At 36.5% G+C, this 20,885-nt stretch overlaps 2 protein-coding genes across 2 annotated transcripts; both read right to left on the bottom strand.

Annotated features, from left to right (window-relative positions):
* Positions 1-5,136: 5,136 nt before the first annotated feature.
* Positions 5,137-13,235, bottom strand: LOC102221517 (adenosine deaminase 2-A-like). Its single transcript, XM_005814839.2, has 7 exons — positions 13,162-13,235; positions 12,002-12,390; positions 8,550-8,769; positions 7,047-7,257; positions 6,835-6,962; positions 5,341-5,431; positions 5,137-5,253 (listed from the first exon to the last, which is right to left on the bottom strand). The coding sequence occupies exons 2-7, from the start codon at positions 12,300-12,302 to the stop codon at positions 5,137-5,139; spliced, it is 1,068 nt and encodes a 355-aa protein (XP_005814896.2). The 5' UTR covers positions 12,303-12,390; positions 13,162-13,235.
* A 384-nt stretch (positions 13,236-13,619) lies between these two features.
* On the bottom strand, positions 13,620-20,655 carry LOC102220204 (V-type proton ATPase subunit E 1-like). The gene is made up of 10 exons (XM_005814834.2): positions 20,536-20,655; positions 20,350-20,411; positions 18,788-18,853; positions 17,455-17,564; positions 17,186-17,252; positions 17,005-17,094; positions 15,745-15,813; positions 15,253-15,347; positions 15,088-15,175; positions 13,620-14,049 (listed from the first exon to the last, which is right to left on the bottom strand). The coding sequence occupies exons 2-10, from the start codon at positions 20,380-20,382 to the stop codon at positions 13,987-13,989; spliced, it is 681 nt and encodes a 226-aa protein (XP_005814891.1). The 5' UTR covers positions 20,383-20,411; positions 20,536-20,655; the 3' UTR covers positions 13,620-13,986.
* Positions 20,656-20,885: the final 230 nt, after the last annotated feature.

The following is a 20,885-nucleotide window of genomic DNA, read 5'->3' as shown; positions in this document are numbered from 1 at the left end:
GTCGAAAACGTCCAAAAAAACGACATGCTATACTATGACGTCGAAAACGTCCAAAAAACGACATGCTATACTATGACGTCGAACATATCCAAAAAACGACATGCTATACTATGACGTCAAAAATGTCCAAAAAACGACATGCTATAACGTCTAAATGTCCAAAAAAACGACATGCTATAACGTCTAAATGTCCAAAAAAACGACATGCTATAACGTCTAAATGTCCAAAAAAACGACATGCTATACTATGACGTCGAAAACGTCCAAAAAACGACATGCTGTACTATGACGTCGAAAACGTCCAAAAAAACGACATGCTATACTATGACGTCGAAAACGTCCAAAACACGACATGCTATACTATGACGTCGAAAACGTCCAAAAAACGACATGCTATACTATGATGTCGAAAACGTCCAAAAAAACGACATGCTATACTATGACGTCGAAAACGTCCAAAGAAACGACATGCTATACTATGACGTCGAAAACGTCCAAAAAAACGACATGCTATCTATGACGTCGAAAACGTCCAAAACACGACATGCTATACTATGACGTCGAAAACGTCCAAAACACGACATGCTATACTATGACGTCGAAAACGTCCAAAAAAACGTCATGCTATACTATGACGTCGAAAACGTCCAAAAAACGACATGCTATACTATGACGTCGAAATGTCCAAAAAAACGACATGCTATACTATGACGTCGAAAACGTCCAAAAAACGACATGCTATACTATGACGTCGAAAACGTCCAAAAAAACGACATGCTATACTATGGCGTCGAAAACGTCCAAAAAACGACATGCTATAGCAAACGTCCAAAAACGTTTTTAGGACGTTTTCGACGTCATAGTATATTATGACGTCGAAAACATCCTAAAAACAACATGCTATACTATGACGTCGAAATGTCCAAAAAAACGACATGCTATACTATGACGTCGAAAACGTCCAAAAAACGACATGCTATACTATGACGTCGAAATCGTCCAAAAAACGACATGCTATACTATGACGTCGAAAATGTCCAAAAAACGACATGCTATAACGTCTAAATGTCCAAAAAAACGACATGCTATACTATGATGTCGAAAACGTCCAAAAAACGACATGCTATAGCAAACGTCCTAAAACGTTTTTAGGACGTTTTCGACGTCATAGTATATTATGACGTCGAAAACATCCTAAAAACAACATGCTATACTATGACGTCGAAAACGTCCAAAAAACGACATGCTATACTATGACGTCAAAATGTCCAAAAAAACGACATGCTATACTATGACGTCGAAAACGTCCAAAAAACGACATGCTATAGCAAACGTCCTAAAACGTTTTTAGGACGTTTTCGACGTCATAGTATATTATGACGTCGAAAACATCCTAAAAACAACATGCTATACTATGACGTCGAACATATCCAAAAAACGACATGCTATACTATGACGTCGAAATCGTCCAAAAACGACATGCTATACTATGACGTCCAAAACGTCCAAAAAACGACATGCTATATACTATGACATCGAAAACGTCCAAAAAAACGACATGCTATACTATGACGTCGAACATATCCAAAAAACGACATGCTATACTATGACGTCGAAAACGTCCAAAAAAACGACATGCTATACTATGACGTCGAAAACGTCCAAAAAACGACATGCTATACTATGACGTCGAAAACGTCCAAAAAACGACATGCTATACTATGACGTCGAAAACGTCCAAAAAACGACATGCTATACTATGACGTCGAAAACGTCCAAAAAACGACATGCTATACTATGACGTCGAAAACGTCCAAAAAAACGACATGCTATACTATGACGTCGAAAACGTCCAAAAAACGACATGCTATACTATGACGTCGAAACGTCCAAAAAAACGACATGCTATACTATGACGTCGAAAACGTCCAAAAAACGACATGCTATACTATGATGTCGAAAACGTCCAAAAAAACGACATGCTATACTATGGCGTCGAAAACGTCCAAAAAACGACATGCTATACTATGACGTCGAAAATGTCCAAAAAAACGACATGCTATAGCAAACGTCCTAAAACGTTTTTAGGACGTTTTCGACGTCATAGTATACTATACGTCATAGTATACTATGACGTCGAAAACGTCCTAAAAACGACATGCTATACTATGACGTCGAAAACGTCCAAAAAAACGACATGCTATACTATGACGACGAAATGTCCAAAAAACGACATCCTATACTATGACGTCGAAAATGTCCAAAAAACGACATGCTATAACGTCTAAATGTCCAAAAAAACGACATGCTATACTATGACGTCGAAAACGTCCAAAAAACGACATGCTATACTATGGCGTCGAAAACGTCCAAAAAACGACATGCTATACTATGACGTTGAAAACGTCCAAAAAAACGACATGCTATACTATGACGTCGAAAACGTCCAAAAAACGACATGCTATACTATGACGTCGAAAACGTCCAAAAAACGACATGCTATAGCAAACGTCCTAAAACGTTTTTAGGACGTTTTCGACGTCATAGTATATTATGACGTCGAAAACATCCTAAAAACAACATGCTATACTATGACGTCGAACATATCCAAAAAACGACATGCTATACTATGACGTCGAAATCGTCCAAAAACGACATGCTATACTATGACGTCCAAAACGTCCAAAAAACGACATGCTATATACTATGACATCGAAAACGTCCTAAAAACGACATGCTATACTATGACGTCGAAAACGTCCAAAAAACGACATGCTATACTATGACGACGAAATGTCCAAAAAACGACATCCTATACTATGACGTCGAAAATGTCCAAAAAACGACATGCTATAACGTCTAAATGTCCAAAAAAACGACATGCTATACTATGACGTCGAAAACGTCCAAAAAACGACATGCTATACTATGGCGTCGAAAACGTCCAAAAAACGACATGCTATACTATGACGTTGAAAACGTCCAAAAAAACGACATGCTATACTATGACGTCGAAAACGTCCAAAAAACGACATGCTATAGCAAACGTCCTAAAACGTTTTTAGGACGTTTTCGACGTCATAGTATACTATGACGTCGAAAACGTCCTAAAAACGACATGCTATACTATGACGTCGAAAATGTCCAAAAAACGACATGCTATACTATGACGTCGAAAACGTCCAAAAAAACGACATGCTATACTATGACGTCGAAAACGTCCAAAAAACGACATGCTATACTATGACGTCGAAAACGTCCAAAAAACGACATGCTATACTATGACGTCGAAAACGTCCAAAAAACGACATGCTATAACGTCTAAATGTCCAAAAAACGACATGCTATTCTATGACGTCGAAAACGTCCAAAAAACGACATGCTATACTATGACGTCGAAATGTCCAAAAAAACGACATGCTATACTATGACGTTGAAAATGACATATCAATATGATGTGAGTGAAACAATGACATATCATACTATGATTCTGGGGTGAATATGATTGTAGATTTTTGGCAACATTACTACAGAAAGTTATTTACCTGTGAACAGAGAACCCTTCGATGTTGACAAAGTTAGTACTGTAGAAATTATCAAAACACACGCGGTCTATCAAGCAATTAAAGTACTGTCTGTAAATAAATCTATAGGAAGGAAAGGATCCTATTTCAGCTGAACATCTCAAATTTGCAAGTACACTGTTAGTCCCTCTTCTTGCCTTGTGTTTCACTGGTTGTATTATGCATGGCTTTATTCCTGATACCTTGATGAATGTTCTTCTATTTCCTGTGATTAAAAACAAAGCTGGTAAAATTGGCAGCTCTGATAATTATAGACCTATAGCCCTAGCTAGTACACTGTGTAAAGTCTTTGAACCAATTCTTTTGCCAAAATTTGCAAAGATAGTTATGTCTACTGACAATCAATTTGGGTTCAAGTCCAAACATGGAGCTGACATGTGTTTATATGGCCTAAAAGAATTACTGAATAATTATAATAGCAAAAATTCTACAATTTTTCTGTGTTTTTTTAGACGCCACTAAGGCTTTTGATCGTGTAAATCATAGAAAACAATTTTTAAAATTGTGTCAAGCTTTTGTGCCCAAATATATAGTAAGGTGTCTGTCCTATTGGTATGCTAATCAAACTCCAAGTTCAGCTGGTCTTCAGAAGCTGCTTAATGTCAGCATATGGTAAGCTACATGATGTTAAATTCAATCCATCAAAAAGTATCATTTTGATCTGTCACACTAAAGAGGACAAAAATAGGGTATTTCCAAATTTTAAGCTGTCTGGGACTTTATTGAATGTCTCAAATGAAGTAAAATATCTTGGTCATGTGTTGACAAACCGACTGTCTGATGATGAGGACATTTACAGTCAGGTTTCAATGATATATGCTCAGGAAATATCCTTGTCCGTAATTTTGGATTCTGTTCTGATGAAGTGAAACTGAACTTGTTTAGATCATATTGTACATCATTGAATACTGCACATTTGTGGTGCAATTTTAAAAAAGCCAGTCTTCAAAGATTGAAGGTGGCTTATAATGATGCATCAAGACTTCTGTTAAATAAGCCCTGGTGGTCCAGTGCTAGCGAACTGTGTGTATCCGCTCGCGTCAGCACTTTGATGGCTGTTTCAAGAAAGCTTACATATACGTAAATTTATTTGTCGTTGAAATGAGTTTAGTAATAGAATTATTCTATTGTTCACTAACGTTAAATATAGTGCAGTAAAACACTCATCTGTACTCTGGAGACATTGGAATGATTGCCTCCTGAATGGTTAGGAGCCATTTTGTTATTTTACTTTTTATTCTTGTATTGTTTTTGTTTTCTTTTTTATGTAATTTGGACTTTGAGTCTGTAATAAAATCCATCCATCCATCCGACCTGACGTCGAAAACGACTTAAAAATTACATGGTGCACTATGACGTAGAAAATGAGGCTAAATGACATAGTATACTGTGACATACTATGTAGTAAAATAAAAATGGCATCGTATAGAAATGACATCATATTTTCGACAGAGTATAATGTCGAAAACGACCTAAAAATGACACATACTATACTATCGCATTGAAAATGATGTGTAATAATTTAAGACTTTTTAAGGATTCGCTCACACATCTACTGACCCGTCTCTCCTGCATGGAAGAAGTACGGCAGCGATGCTCCCAGCTCAGCTGGCAGGGAAAGAGCTTCTCTGAAGTACCAAAGAGTCCGCCCGCTATTCTCCCTACCGACCTACAAACCAAAATATATCACATTATGACAGGAAGCGGCTAATTGATACAGGATGGTCAAACAATTTACAACTAAATAAAGTCTTGCCATGTCAAATCCTGCAACAACATCTGGGAAGTCTTTCTTCAGCTGGATGGCCTCTGTCACAGCAGCTTTGACCTCTGACACACTCAGAGCCCTGGAGATGGCAACCGTAGAACGGAGTCAAAAACGAATACAGTTCAGCACAAAACGTCTCTGACATACATAAAGTAGACCCCAACATGTGAATTTACAACAATATTCAAAAGAACAACACTTTGTTATAAGGATATGCCAACAGTTTAAGCTTAATTTGGGTAACTGTTAAGAGTTGAATCATATAATATCGTTGAATTTAAGATTTATGTTGTAAACATAAACACCTACTATATAAATCTGAACATCTTCACAATGTGATACATTTCCTTCTTTGTTTTTTGCAAGTCTCTAAAAATGTATCTAGAGAGTATCTTTCAAGACATAAAATCACAAAGTCCGGCATAATATATTAAAATCATAAGACAGAATCAATCAAGTAAAATGTTTAAAAAATTAAATAAAAACACCCATGTCTATAGTTTAGTGGAAAAACATCCCAGAGCCTCGGAGCTCTAAAATGCTCCTATTTTTGCCTTAAGTCTGATCAATTATGCAAAACTAATTATTATTTAAACAAATATTAATTTATTATGGAGCAAACAATTAATTTGTAGCTTTTAGAGAACAATACACTGAATTTTCTTTATGTTAATGATAAAATATTTCTTCAAATTTGGCTTTTATATTAAAAACAAAACTTTTATTAATATATTGTCACAACAACCAACTATATTATTCCAAATTTGCTCCTATTTTATTGTAGCTGCTTATTTTTATTTATTTATTGTGCTTTGTTTTTTATGCTGGATATTGTTATGTTGTAAATTTGCCTCTCTATTTCTTATTTTTATTTTATTTTTTAACCATAGTTTAAATGCATGCTTCTATTCTACGCCGGATTTTAAAATTTTTTATGTTTGGTAATTTTTATCCTTTTCATACACATGTTAAAATAAAAGATAAAATAAACAATGCTGGGAAAAAAACAAGACAAAAATAGTACATAAATAAATATAAATATTTAAATTCCTATCAATGGCAAGAACACAAATCAGAGAAAAAAAGCTTATCATTGTGAATTATAACTTTAAACTTAAAATTGTGCCTTTAGCAGTAAACTGGCTAACTTTTGAATTCAAATAAAAAGAAATTAGGACAAAAGGAAACTAGGAGAAAATTAAGTCCATATGCTTCATATTTGTGTAAAACGTGTCTTTATAGCATCTCATTAAATGTCTGAGTGCTGCTGAAGCCAGAACGTCTCCAACAACCAGACACCAACATCTTTCTCTTTGCTGCTATTTCTACTTCAATCATGAGATAAATAAATTTAATTTTAGTTAAATAAAATAAATTCTTACAACAAAGTGTGGAAATTGAGACACATGGTTTCCACTTTATTGAACTGGCATGATTTTTCTTGCTTTATCTATAAATCTATTCGATCTAGCCATGTTATACCTGTGGACTGAAATTATAATCCTGGCTCCAAAAAACTCTGGATAATTTTGTTTGAACTTTGATGTCACTTCCTGGAACATCTTCAGAGTCCAGATCTTGTCGTGAATCGTTCCATCAAGTTCATACGTCTGAAACGAAGAGAAGAAAAATGTATCTACTGAAAGTGGTTTTTTAGTAGAAGCTCAAACTGATCATGTGGGAAGAAAACGAACCCTGGACAGACCACTCCTCAGCTCCAGATACATGATGTTGTCCCTGTGAAGCTCCTCTAATCCCTTGTAGATGTAATCCCTCAGAACAGGAGCGTGGGTTATCAACCCCGCAGCGGCGATGAAGGCCTTCTCAAACTTCTCCCACACAACATCCTGGTTTGGATATTCACCATCTGGATTCTCAGTAAACAGGGTGAGGTGCTGGATTAAACTGGAAAACACCCAGAGGGGAATATTTCAGATTATTTTCCCCCATTAAGCATGATAACAGTGCGACCTCGTAGATTTGGTTTAATTGGGGATGAAAACTGCAACATTAGTTACATTTTCAGCTGCTACAGTTCGCTTTTACGCTGAACTGTGTCAAACTAAACCAATTAAAAAACCTGTTCCTCTCCTCGCCTGTGGTGGCGCTGCACCAAGAGCGCCACTTCCTTCTTTACAAAATGTAAACAAAACCTGATTGGCATCAGATTTTAACAGTTGTAGGATTTCTCTTTTGTCTTTTCTGATGCATTTCTACCGCTAGCACTACACTTACAAGTTTGTTTTGGTTGTATTTACCCAGAATGCCCTGCGCTTTAGTCCACTTCCTGCTTTTATAGCGGTCTCCAGTCTCCATTTGAAGCAGACCAGAGTTTGTTTTTTGTTCTGCACATTAACGGTGCATTCTGACCATCTCTTTTTAACTATAGTTTGTTTGGATAGAAACAAGTATCAAACTCAAGGCCCGTGGGCCAGATCTGGCCCATCATGTCCATTGATGTGGCCCTCTACACTTTAGAGGGACACAAAAATTAAACTTTAAGATAATATTATTTTATCAGTCAAATCCAATCAGCTTTTGTTTGTGTAAGATCAAATTACATCATTGTTGAAATATGTTTAAAACTGCTATAGTTTAAGTTGTACTCATCAAATGCAGAGAAAACAATATTAGAACAGTTTATTAATGGGTGCACCCTGCCAAAACCAGCCCTTTCATGGTCTTGACGAATGTCCTCAAGACTCCCAATGAGGACATTGAGTCTTGAAGAGACCCAAAAAGAAAATGAGTCAAAAAAAAAAAAGGTGAACTACGTTCCACCTAAAAACCTTGATCTTAGTTCGACTGAAGTGAACGCTGGCGAGGCTTGACTGTATATGTGAACGGTAAACAGATCAAAGACCGATCCAAAAGCAGGAAGTGGACTACAGTGCACAGCATTCTGGGTAAATACAACCAAAACCAACGTGAGTCTAGTGTAGAAATGGCTCATAGTTTTTTACAAATGACAAAAGAGAAATCCTACAACCAGTAAAATCTGATGCCACTCCATTTTGTGAAGAAGGAAATTGTGCGCAGTGCTTTCTTCAGAGGGTTTTGGTGCAGTGCCACCACAGGCGAGGAGGGGAACAGGCTTTTCAAAGAGTTTGAACTGACAATGCAATGTGAAAGCAAACCGCACCAGCTGAAATGTAACAAATGCATCCGGAGTGAAAACACCCTTAATCTCTGCTAACCTGCTGTCAAATCCTGCATTGTCCTCTATCCTGGCTCTTAGCGACTCCAGCAGCTGCCAGTAGAAGCAGTCCCACCGAGGGAAGGGCTGCTGATTGGAGAACAGGAAGCGGACCGAGTTGTCCCACGTGAAGCAGATGTAGCAGTGAGGTCTGTAGGTGACGTTTTTCACCAGCCATTCGGCGCTGACCAGCGATGAACTGTGGATGTGGAGAGCGCCACCTGTGGGCAGAACATACAGCAGCAACCAACAAGGACTCAGATTATAAACACACAGTCGATTTTATTTAAAAATTCAGTATTTTGGAGTACATTAATTGTACAAAGTGGAAAAACCTAGAAGAAAACTCTCCTGAAATTTGCTGGGTTTTTTTTTTTAGTAAAGCCTTTATTGACAGCACTTTTCACAATATATGATTTGTTTAAACTCATCTTAACGATGTTCCAGTTTCTGGAACGTCTCTGGTGATTCTGAGACCAACGCAATAAATAATTAATCACATGATAAGTTAAAATGAGCTTGACCATTTTGATTCTAGTAATATTTTTTGAGGGTAATTTTGTTTACAGTCATCAAAATCCACTTTATTTATGCTTTTGGTTGTGTGTGTTTTATTTCTGTTTTATTTAGTGTTTATGTTTGTTGTATTTTATATAGAATATTCAAAATATCTTCCAATTCTGTACAAAATTCAAGTTTATTGATCTCTGAGAAGATGAACTTGCATTATTATGTCATTATCAACATATTAGTTGAAAATGGTTTCAAAAACAATATTACTGTTGATCACAATAATTACTGGGGTAATTTATCACAGAGTAAAATTTGTTTTTGTGACAGGCCTAGGCAGAACTCTTCCTCCATGATCACACGGGTGCAGGAACTGCCATCTCATTCACAAAGGCAAAGATACATTAATTATAGAAAGAGGAAGTTCTGTACACACTGAGGACTGGTGCCAAGCTGCTGACATGATGAGGATAATTTGCCTCATAAAGAACATTAAGGCAGTCATCAGTAAAGAGGAACAACCTAGCATCTGCAAACAGCTTGTGTACACTGCTACCTTAAAAAGATGTTTGCTGCCGTTAATGTCCAGGATGTACCACACTTTATACTTGCATGACATTTGGGTCTGTGTCCTATTTAAGAACAACAACTACTTGAGATGTTAAATAGCTTAAATGTAATTTTATTTGTATTTCTTTTCTTTTAAATCTTGGGGTTGTCTTGTTTATATTCACATTGTGAAGGTACTACAGAAGCTTTACTTGCTAGCATTGAAAATGTGGTAAATTCATACATTTATATATCTTATTTGTAGTTGTCTTCCATCCTTTTGCTGTGATTTTAAGTAAAAAGAAAAAAAAACCTCACACGTGTGATTGGTTTAGTGTAAAATAATAAATATGTGGAGAAGAATCTCATGTATTTTAAGTATGGTGGTGGTTCTATGATGGAGTGGGCCTGTTTCTCTTCCAAAGGCCCAAGTAATTGTGCTAAAGATTAAAAACCGTAAATTAAAAAAAAGACCAGTTTCCACCATTAAATAAAAACTAAAAATGGGTCCTTCGGTAGGATAAAAGCTAAAATCCCAACAAATCAGGACTAAATCCCCATCTGTTTAGAGTTGTCTTTGATAATTAATAACTGGAACATTTATCAACACATTGGTTGCATATTTTCTTGATAATGATTTCATAATTGATGACTATCTGATGTTTCTCTGGTCTAAAGCACTTTGAACTGCCTTGTTGCTAAAATGTGCAATACAAATAAACTTTACGACTGCAGACCTGTCCATGGCTCTAACGCCATCATCAAGTTTGCAGACGACACCACGGTGAACGGCCTCATCAGAGATAATGACGAGGCTGCTTACAGGGAGGAGGTAGACCGTCTGGCTGAGTGGTGCAACAAAAACAACCTGCAGCTGAACACCGAGAAGACCAAGGAGCTTATCGTGGACTTCAGGAGGAACGCTGACTCACATCCACCCATCCACATTAAGGGGACAGTGGTGGAGCGTGTGGACACCTTTAAGTTCCTGGGAGTCCACATCTCTGAGGACCTGACTTGGACGACCAGCTGCTCCAAACTCATTAAGAAGGCGCATCAGCGCCTCTTCTTCATGAGGACCCTGAGGAAGAACCACGAACTTCTACCGCTGCACCATTGAGAGCATCCTCACCAACTGTATTACAGCTTGGTACGGGAACTGCTCTGTCTCCGACCGGCAGACGCTGCAGAGGGTGGTGAAAACTGCCCAGTATATCGCCGAGGCACCGCTCCCTGCCATCAAGGACATCTACAGGAAGCGGTGTTTGAAAAGGGCCGGGAAAATCACAAAGGACTCCACTCACCCAGCACACACACTCTTTTCCCTCCTGCCCTCTGGGAGGCGTTACAGAAGCCTACGGACCAGAACCACCAGGCACCGGAACAGCTTCTTTCCCACAGCTGTCACGTTTTTGAACGCCTCCTGACATAAAACATAAACTATAAGGACTGTACTCCCCTATCCTCTCATACAACAATAACACATGGACTATCCTCACACACACACACACATCACGGACTGTTTTCTTCACACACACATACAACCTGTAAATTTTATCTGCCATTATTTATCTATAATTCATTCCCTAACATTCTTGTATATTCTGTATAATCTGTGCATATAGCTCCCATATTTATATTTATACACAATATCTATATCTCTTGCTATAACCCCTTATAGTCCATACATACATAGTCTTGTACATCCGTAAAAAATTTTTATATCTCGTAGAGCACTTCTAGATAGAGGCAAACTACATCTCGTTGCTTGTACTTGTGACAGTGCAATGACAATAAAGTTGAATTCTATTCTATTCTATTCTATTCTATTTTATTCTATTCTACCTGACTTAATGAGTTTATGTTTTTGTACTTCTATTTGGGTCTCTACTGCTTCTGAAAACACCTCAAATGCTTTAAAAAAACAAGTAAATGTTTTTTTTCCTTTCAAAAACCTTCAGAATGTCTCAAATCAGCAAAAACTGCCTGTTACCTAGCAACCTCAGAAGCCCAGACTTGTTACCTAGCAACACCAGCAGAACTCCAGGATGTTTAATTAGCTGATTTTATGGTGTACAATGGCTGGAAGAGACAAGTGTATGTTGCACTCTTGTTGACTGTCCAGGAGGCTCTACTTCTGCTTTTCAAAGCACGGATGTAAAATTGTGCATTTGTTTGCAGCATTTTCACATGCGAGTTTAAAAGTTTAGTTTTAAACTTCTAAAACTAAACCAAAATCTCATCATCTGAAAATGATTTTGAGCACAAAATGTAGTGAACATGTTTTGTAACGCACGTAGATCAATCCTAACCTGTTCAAGTTGGACTAATAGTCCTAATGAAAATTTGTAACATTTCACTGATATACCCACAAAGCTAAGTATTTAACATCACCTTTAGGCATCTTCTGCAAGAGTCTGTAGATGGCGCTCTTCTCGATGAGCGGCTTCGCCTTGAAGAAGTGTAAGGCAGGAAGGAAGTGAGTGGCCGCCATCTCCTGCTCCTTTAACCGATGCAGGTCGGCGTCCAGCTTCTGCTCGGCCGCCGTGAGCGCCAGCAGGCCTCCCGTCTGCCGGGACGCCTCCTCACGCATCAGCAAGTCCCTGCGAGCGGGGTCCGGCATCCCCGCAGATTCCCCCACAAACCACAGCAGGGGAACGGAGGTGAGCAGAGCCAGGCAGAGTGAGTTCACCATGTCCTCCTTACCCCACTGGGAACACTGGGAGGCCTACTGGAACATGCTGCCGCTGCTCACAGATGAGCTGAAATGATCTACTTTGGTGCTGAAAACAAAAAAGAAAACACACAGTGACACGTAACAGCAACGAGTTTAACAAATCAACCCATCAGTACAGGGGAAAAGTAGCACCTTTCAGACAATATGCACCAAGACCTGCAGCTAACGGTTATTTTAGTAATCAATTATTCCGACGATTAATTGAATAAAATAATATCACATTCTGTATATTTTTATTTAACCACTTAAGATTGTTTTATGCAATATTAAAAATATGTAAAAAGTGCAACTATACAATTCAATATTTTTTCTAAATACAAAAATAAATATTCATCACCTAAAGCACAATAGCATAGCAAATGATGTATCTGCAGCTAAATAAATACTTAAATAAGCTGCTGCACTTATCAGTACAGTGCAGGACTTATTTACTATTTTTTTCAATTAACTAATCCAGTAAAAAGCGCCTAATAGGAGATTTTTCTTAAATATTTTCACAGAATTAAAGAATTTCAGAAAAATAAATTGTAAAAAACTTGATTGTTCATGTATAGATAAAAAACTAGAAAAGATCATTTAAAATTACAGTTACAGAACGCAGATTGGATCCCAGGAAGATTAGTAACCAATTTGATGGAAACTGATGAGGATCCTAATAAATAAGTAGACCACATAAAACACCTAATAAAAGCAACTTCTAAAAACATAAATTTAACAGTTTACTAAGAACAATACATGCCTAAAATCTCAGATTGCAAATTAGAAACATCCCTAGTCGTTTCATTTTAAAGCTCTTGAAGGAAAAAAAGCAGCTTACAGCTCAGAGCCGCACGTCCAAAACGCTCGGCTTGTTTTCGCGGAGACAAACTGCAGCAGCCGAGCATGTCAGCGAAATACTCGGAGCGGGCGGATAACTGGAGCATTTTTGTCTGACTAATACCATGTGATAAACTAATGAAGGAGGCACGAATGGGCAGGATGAGTCAAAAAGAGGAGCACACAGGAAGCACCAGTCATTTAGATATCTTTATTTTGTTTGTACATTTACTCAGTTTAACATTTTCAGTTGGACACGATCACAAACAAAAAAACAAAACAAAAAAAAAAACAAGCACGCAAACATAATTTAATCTGGAAACCTCATGTACAAACAGTGCAGCTGCTGGAATGATATTGGTCACTTCTCGGACAGAGAAGAACGTACACTTGGTGTAACATCAATAAATTAACTCAGTAAGGTCATGGATGGTGTTTTTGTTCCTAGGATACCATTTATTTGTCTGTGATTGGTTGGAGCAGACACTCATTAGCCACACAAAGCCCCATGCAGCTCTTTAATGTGCTGAGAGGTTTAGAAAACGAGCAGAAACTGCGACACAGAAGCTGTTTTTGTCATGAAGACTGATCCAATTAGAGGACAACCTGTTAAACATTCAATCCGTAAACTCAGACCACCGAGAGTTGGGGGGTCCCTGCAGTTAGCAGAGCGCCCCCGTCAGGAGATAAACAGCAATACACCACACAAACAACAACACGTCTTTTGTGCATCAGCAATTTGATTTCACAGACAAAGGAATGATATCTCCCGTATGACATGTAGAAAATAAAAAGGAGCTTTTTGTCTCGAGCACAACGAAGGACCTCAGTCCAAAAACTTGCGGTTCGGGTTGGCGCCGAAGACAGCCACTCGGATCTCAGGCATCATCTGCAAAGTTTTAGAAATGACAAAATCATCAGCAAAATACACAAAGACGACAGAATATCAGTCTACTGGAGCTACTTATGCAGTCACATTTTTTCAAACTAGATCCAGTTTTAATCAGTTTTGCTTCTCAATTTCTTTTCTAAAAAATTCATAGAAATAACTGAAAATGTTTTTTGCAAAGCGGCTTTTATCTCAATCATCCCTTGTGTGAGATGAGAATATAGTCAAAATATCTTCTGGTAAAATTGTGCTTGTACTCTGATAAAGAGACAATTTTATTAAGAAAAAAAATTATCTTAAAATTATGAGAAAACAGTTGTTTTAATGAGAACAAAGGTTTGTTAGTCATCAGGTCAGTTTGTGTGGTTCTTTTCTTTGAAATAGAAGCAGTTGTCTGCACAATCATTTCAAACTCCTGCTACTGATTTGTAAAAATAAGCTAAACTTATATTTTTTTATGGTTTACTAAGTATTATCCATAAAACTTACACCAAAGTCTAACTTCACAAATGCTTAACATTCCTCATCTTTATTTTTTAAAAATAATTTTTCTCCTAAAATGATTACTTTATTCTCATAATTAAATATGTATATACTGTATATATCCTGGCGTAAAGTTGACCTGAATTCAAAATCCAAAAAAATTAGAAGCTGTAAAACATCCCTGTCAAACAAGATGGTGGCTTTAACTATGGAAACCCAAGGAGTGCATTGATGAAAAAACAAAAACAAAACAAAAACAAGATTTTTCAAAAATTAAACCTTCAAAAAAACCAAACATTTCATGTATCTCCTTAAATTCTACTACCAAAAATCAACAACTGTCTGAAAAGTTGTCAAGCCAAAACAAATTATTGGTATTATTTGGTCGGCACACAGCCAAAACAAAACAATAAAAACTCCATTACCACACATGAAAAAGACATTTTACAACATAAATATCTAAATAGCTTTATAGAAACTAAAAATATACATAACTACAATAAAAATCTAGAGGGGAAAAAATATGTAAATATACGAGTTGTGTGTATTTTTTACCTGCTGAGCCATTAGGTCCAGTCTGCTCTCCAGGGTGTTGGAAACTTTGATTTTTCCGTCGCCGTTATAGATCTCAATACCTCCAGACCTGCAGAAAGCAGGACAGATTAAAACCCAAAGACACATAATCTGCAGGAGAATAATCTGATCCATGTTTCAGCTTACACATCTGGAGAGAGGAAGTTGTCCTGGTCAATCCGGACCTCCAGGTTGTTCTTCACTGCTGCTTTATAAATGGTGATGTTCTTCTGGAGGGACGCCTTAAAAATACACAAGTTCTTCATTTAGAGGTTTACATATTTTTGAAAAAACACAAAATCGTGTAAAGTATTTTTCTTATAGTGTCCAATGCAAATATCTCACTTGAAATTAGACCAAAAAAAATAAAGCAACTTTTCAGCAAAATACAGGAGTAAATGTGTTAATACTGATGAAAAAGTTCTACTTCCATTAACATATAACGACATTTTTACCATGTTATAAGTGAAATAATCTGTTGGGGGAACTTAAAAGAATCTCCTGTATCCTGCTGAAAAGTGTCTTATAAGTTAGTTTTGTCGTATTTCAAGATATTTGCATTAGAAACGAGACTAAAAATACTTGGAAACATTTTGTTTTTTGCAGTGTAAACTTAAGATTTTTACACCATTTTCTCACCTGTACCAACTGAATGTCCTGCCTACGACACCGGATCGTCACTTTGGGCTCTAGCAGCTGATAGAAACCCTGATATGAGAGATTATAAAAAGAAATGCACGCTTTAATGTCTCCATATTTTAGGCCAGTTTTGCTTAAGTCTAGAAGTGAAGTCAGAGGAAAGTCTAAAATCCTCTGAACTTGTGGTGGGAATTTATAATTTATCACAAAAAAATTCCTACCACGATAAGAATATTGATTTATTTTTGTCCCCATAAATTTCGATTAATGATGTTAAATAAAAAAGCAAAATTGACAGTGTTATCGGAAATTTTATGTTTACTATTTTGTCCATGAGTGTATCAATAAATATGAGAAAATTCCAGCAGTTACTGTATGCTGCAACTCAGCTTAGGTTGCTAGGTGACGAGCGAAACTCTGCTGAGGTTGCTAGGTAACGGCCTGGCATGGGGTTGCTAGGTGAAGGGCAGTGCCTGCTGATTTATGATGTTACATTTTGGAGATTTTTGAACCAACTCACTTTATCAGACACCAAAAAATATTAATTTATTGCCAAAATATATATAACAGCTGGGTGTTTTTTAAGTGCTTTGACTGGTTTTAGAAGCAGGTAAGACCAAAATAGAGTACAAAAACTTGAAAAATTTGATTTTTGCATTTAAAAAATTTACTCATTTTCTTTTATTTATCATGATCACAAAGCATAGTGATACATTGCTAAGTCCATATCACACACCCTTACTCTGAACTCTATAATCTGACAAATTTAATTTAGTTAAATAAGTTTTATGTAACAGTTAAGAGCCTCACTGACACGCCAATCTAAAACTGGTCTAGCTGAGCAAAGTGATTTCTATAGAGAAACCTACAGGTTGTTCACTGAAACAATAGGTCTTTTTTTAGAAAGAGATGCTGGGGCTAATTGTTTCTAACCTAGAACACCACAAGCTAATTAGACTCACATGATCTTAATGGGAAAACTTTAAACACAGATAACCGCAGAGCCAGTCTGAGAAAAACTGTACACCACAAAAGATAAGGCACCATATGATCACTGTACAGAATAATACAATTAAGTTGTTTGTTGGCAATTTCAAGGAAGTTCCCAGTTAATCTAATACATAGACTAATACCCAGCAGTTCACTGTGTCTTACTTTATGAAACCAATAGAATCTATTGGATTATTTTAATATATTAGATTAAATGTGATGTATTTCCTATGGTAAATATTAAAAATCAAGTATAAAATGTAAACAAACCTGCAGGATCAAACCATCCAACAGAGCTGGGTACCTAGCTGGATCTTTAGCGATGTTAGCAAGCCTCTGGCGAGCTTCATTCAGCATATCCTGACAGGACACACATGGATCAGATTTGTTGTTATTTCCACTCAACCTGTGTGTCTCACCTAACTGCTGTGAGTTTGACAACAAGGCTTACTGAGATCATATCGTCGCGGGCCTTCAGCACCTTCAGTCGAGCCTGGTTCATCAGGTTTGACATTTGACTGTTGGACAAATAACAGACACATTGGAGCTGCTTATGATGGATCTATATTTATCCATGCAGACGGAAAGGAGGCGGGCTGGTTAAAGGGAACCGCAAGGTGAAGAGCTGGGATACAATTATAGAAACACAGCTGCTTCTTTGTTCATGAAGTGAGAAATAAAAGGACTTGATGTATCCTGTGATGTCCTGCCATGACTTACATCTTCTTCTGCTGCTCAATCTGCTTCTCTTTCTTCTCGTAGTACTCCATGATCTTCAGCCGCTGGGTTTGGACCAGACGGCCCTTCTCGATGTTGAACTCTTCCTCTGCCTGCAGGGACACACTGGGTTAGTCTCGCTGGATTTAAAACACTTCAGTTTGTGATGTAGAGATAACAGATGGGTTTATTTTGTCAACACTTTTCCAGAGTCAAATTCCCAGATTTCCTTCCTTTTTTCAGTCCAGATAGCAGCAAATATGTGGATTTATGTCACATATTCATCAACAATGGAAACATTTAATTAAAGTAAATGCATAAAGTCTAGAAATAAAAACAATTTTCTATTCTCTATTCTCTTTTTCCATACTTATTCTGTAAAAACATTTCCAGACTACACAGAAAACTGAGGAATGTTATGATTCATTTAGGTTTAATTTTGTAACCTTGTTTTTCATTTTCTAAATTTGGTGAGTAATAACTCTATAAGCCAGTCTTGGCTCTGTGGACAACTTCAAAATTGCTATGAGGGCAATTTTAAAATGAGTTAAAATCAAAATGTTTTATTTGGAAAAATAATATTAAATAACTACCCAACCAGCAGGAGTAATAAAAACAACAATGATGAATAAAAATTGCATATAATCATATTGAGAGAAAGATAAAATAACTCACACAAATATTTTAGTTATAAAAAAGAAAAAGTTAAAACTTGAAGGTAAAGGTGTTTTTTTACACCTAAAATTATCTGGATCCACTTTACCTCACAGCTATTTCGGTTACTTCTATACAAATAATCATTTAAACCAAAAATTATATGCAAAGAATAGAAATATCAACTTAAATCCTGAACAAAGGCAAAATCTATGGCAAAAGTTTTACCACCCCCTAGTGGTGAGTTTCACCCATTGAAGGACAAAATGGACTGAAATGTGTCAATGATCAAATTTTCTCTCTCTCTGGGTTCCAGTTGTTTTTATACAATTAGTAGCAGCTTTAGAAAATAACCAGATTTGCTTAGTAGATATTAGTTCAAAGAATTATTTACTTAAAGTGGAATAATAGTAAAAGGTCATGCAAAAAAAGCCTTAATCAAACAGCAGATGTGTAGCTGGTTTTTAATCGTTTCCTGTCTGAATTACAGACCAACAGAAACAAAGCAGATGGATTTCCTGATTTCGCAATAATAAAAAAAACCCTGAAGCCACCATGTGATATTTCAGACCTATTAACTCTGATTCAGAATAGTATCTGAGCACAGAATGAGAAATATTTCTTCGGAGCAACAATAATATTAATGAATTATCAGTGTGTGATAATGACTGTGTGTTTATACCTTTGCATCAATTTCCTCTGCCTTCTCATTGGCCTCCTGCTCTATGAAGGCCATCATATGTTTAATCTGGAAAAAAACACAGAGAAGTGAAAAAAAATTACTTTCCACAACAGAATGTATATTACCATTTACTTGGCCAAAAACTAAACACACAGCATAATTTATTTACAAAGATATTCCTGTTAATCTGAAGCATGTATACAAGATATTTGGAATATTAAAAAAACAAAAAAACATTTGTAATCATGTCCAAATGCAACAATCTTTGAACAAATCCATCATTTTGTGCAGAACAGAAATATTTTTCTTATTTTTTAATGCGTAATTAATGTGTAATGTGGATAATTGAAATAAAACAAAATTACATGTATCAGTTCTGTTGGTAGATATACTCTCTCTAACCTTTAAAAATTTTTCACACTTTATTTCTAAAGTAACATCTATGATGGTATTTGTCACATCAGTGAGAAATGTTTTAGATCATTTAGTTGCAGGTCAAAGCAGAAAAGTCTGTTTGAGTCTATTACTTTCAAATATAACTCAGCAAATTTTCTAAGGATGTATAATCTTCTGAAATAATTTTAGCTTTGTCAAGTATTCAAAGAACTGCAACTCCAGAACCCAAACTTAATTTTAATTTAACATGTTAATTTTACTAATTAACATGTAATTACAATAAATTTGTAATTATGTCCAAATGAACACTTCACTATAAAAATAAAATTCATCTTTCTAGTGAATCTGTTTATCATGATAGAATAAAAACACTAAATACATTATTGTCATAAAATATAAATAAACTGTTGTAATTTTTGAGTTCAAATCCTCCTAAAGGCACTGTTAAATCTGTAAAGCGGAGGAATAATTTTGCATAGCACTGTCTTGGCTTTGTAATAAGGTGGCATTGTATTACTTACAGTTGGTTTAAGAGGTAAATTTATGCACTAGAATAAATTTGCCTCTGATATTAATAAAACTGACTGAATCTGAATAACACACTATCATGGTAAAGAATTGGCAATAAACTGAATAATAACGAAGCTTAAGTAAAGTGAAAAACCCTGACAGACATTCAGAAAGTTTGAAGAACTAGTGTTCAAGAACACTTCACTGTAAAATGTGGTTTCTTTTAAGCAGATGAATGATTTAGATATTTACAGTGGGAGGCGGAGGGATATTGCAGCCATATTTCATGCTCAGATCTCTTCTGTAGCTAATTATTGGAGCTTCTTCATATTATTTTCCACCTCAGTTACTCCAAGTTCCTCACCAGGCCTTGGCGTGTTGTTCATCATGTGATCGTTTGGAAACATGACCGCAATAACTTCTGCTTTAAATCACAGCAAACATAAACTGGTTTTCTTACCAGTAACACCCCTGTTAGAGCCCCCAAAAACACAGTACAGAAGGCTAAACCTGTCAATGTCATCCTTCTTCCAGACGGATAACAGATCATAAAAATACGTTTTTACCTACTGTAGCTTTTAAATTAGCAGCATAAAAGATAATCTTACAATATGATGCTTTATGGAATAAAGCTGCGTGTTTGAACACTTTGTTACCTGCTTCTGAACGTCGGCATCGCTGAGCGCCATGGTCACGGCTGTTTAAGGTGCACCGAGGCCTTCAGGAGGGGAAAAACAAACACAAACACGGTTTTAAAACTACGCAAACGACGACGCGCAGCTGCCAGTAACAATAACAATATTGTAATCGAAAGGAGAGGGGTTTAAAATGTGTAAATATACCCGAGAATGACAGAGGAGACGGTTTGAATTAATCTCCGCAGTCGTGACTCTAAAAGATGTCCACAGCAGATCAGCTGACTGGCAGGAATCACCTGACGGTTGGTTCTGATTCACCAGCAACTGGCTCAGAGACGCATTACCGCCACCTGCCGGACCGGAGAGGAACGGACAGGCGCACTTGCAATAAAGCAAAAATAAAATAACAAATAAAATAATTGATTGTCAAAGTACTAATAATTTTGTACAAAATTAATACATATGAGAGAAAAAATATGTTCACTTTTAAAGTGATGTTGAGAGTGAGATTTATAGATGACAATCTATATTGGTCTCATAATAGGGATTTTGAA

This window comes from Xiphophorus maculatus, unplaced genomic scaffold (genome assembly GCF_002775205.1).
Source record: "Xiphophorus maculatus strain JP 163 A unplaced genomic scaffold, X_maculatus-5.0-male Unplaced_Scaffold_BN000156F, whole genome shotgun sequence".
Lineage (NCBI taxonomy): Eukaryota > Metazoa > Chordata > Actinopteri > Cyprinodontiformes > Poeciliidae > Xiphophorus > Xiphophorus maculatus.
Note: the sequence above shows the minus strand (reverse complement) of the source record. Positions and strands in the feature narration are given on the sequence as shown.

What these genes read in the sequence shown, in the direction of transcription:
- LOC102221517 (XM_005814839.2), bottom strand. Translation starts at nt 12,302, where the DNA reads ATGGTGAACTCACTCTGCCTGGCTCTGCTCACCTCCGTTCCCCTGCTG. An exon ending in AATGCAGGATTTGACAGCAG is followed by an intron (nt 7,258 to 8,549) that starts GTTAGCAGAGAT and finishes GGTGTTTTCCAG; the next exon opens with TTTAATCCAGCACCTCACCC. An exon ending in TTGTTGCAGGATTTGACATG is followed by an intron (nt 5,254 to 5,340) that starts GCAAGACTTTAT and finishes TTTGGTTTGTAG; the next exon opens with GTCGGTAGGGAGAATAGCGG.
- LOC102220204 (XM_005814834.2), bottom strand. Translation starts at nt 20,382, where the DNA reads ATGGCGCTCAGCGATGCCGACGTTCAGAAGCAG. An exon ending in ATGCCGACGTTCAGAAGCAG is followed by an intron (nt 18,854 to 20,349) that starts GTAACAAAGTGT and finishes GTTTTTTTCCAG; the next exon opens with ATTAAACATATGATGGCCTT. An exon ending in AACTTCCTCTCTCCAGATGT is followed by an intron (nt 15,176 to 15,252) that starts GTAAGCTGAAAC and finishes TGCTTTCTGCAG; the next exon opens with GTCTGGAGGTATTGAGATCT.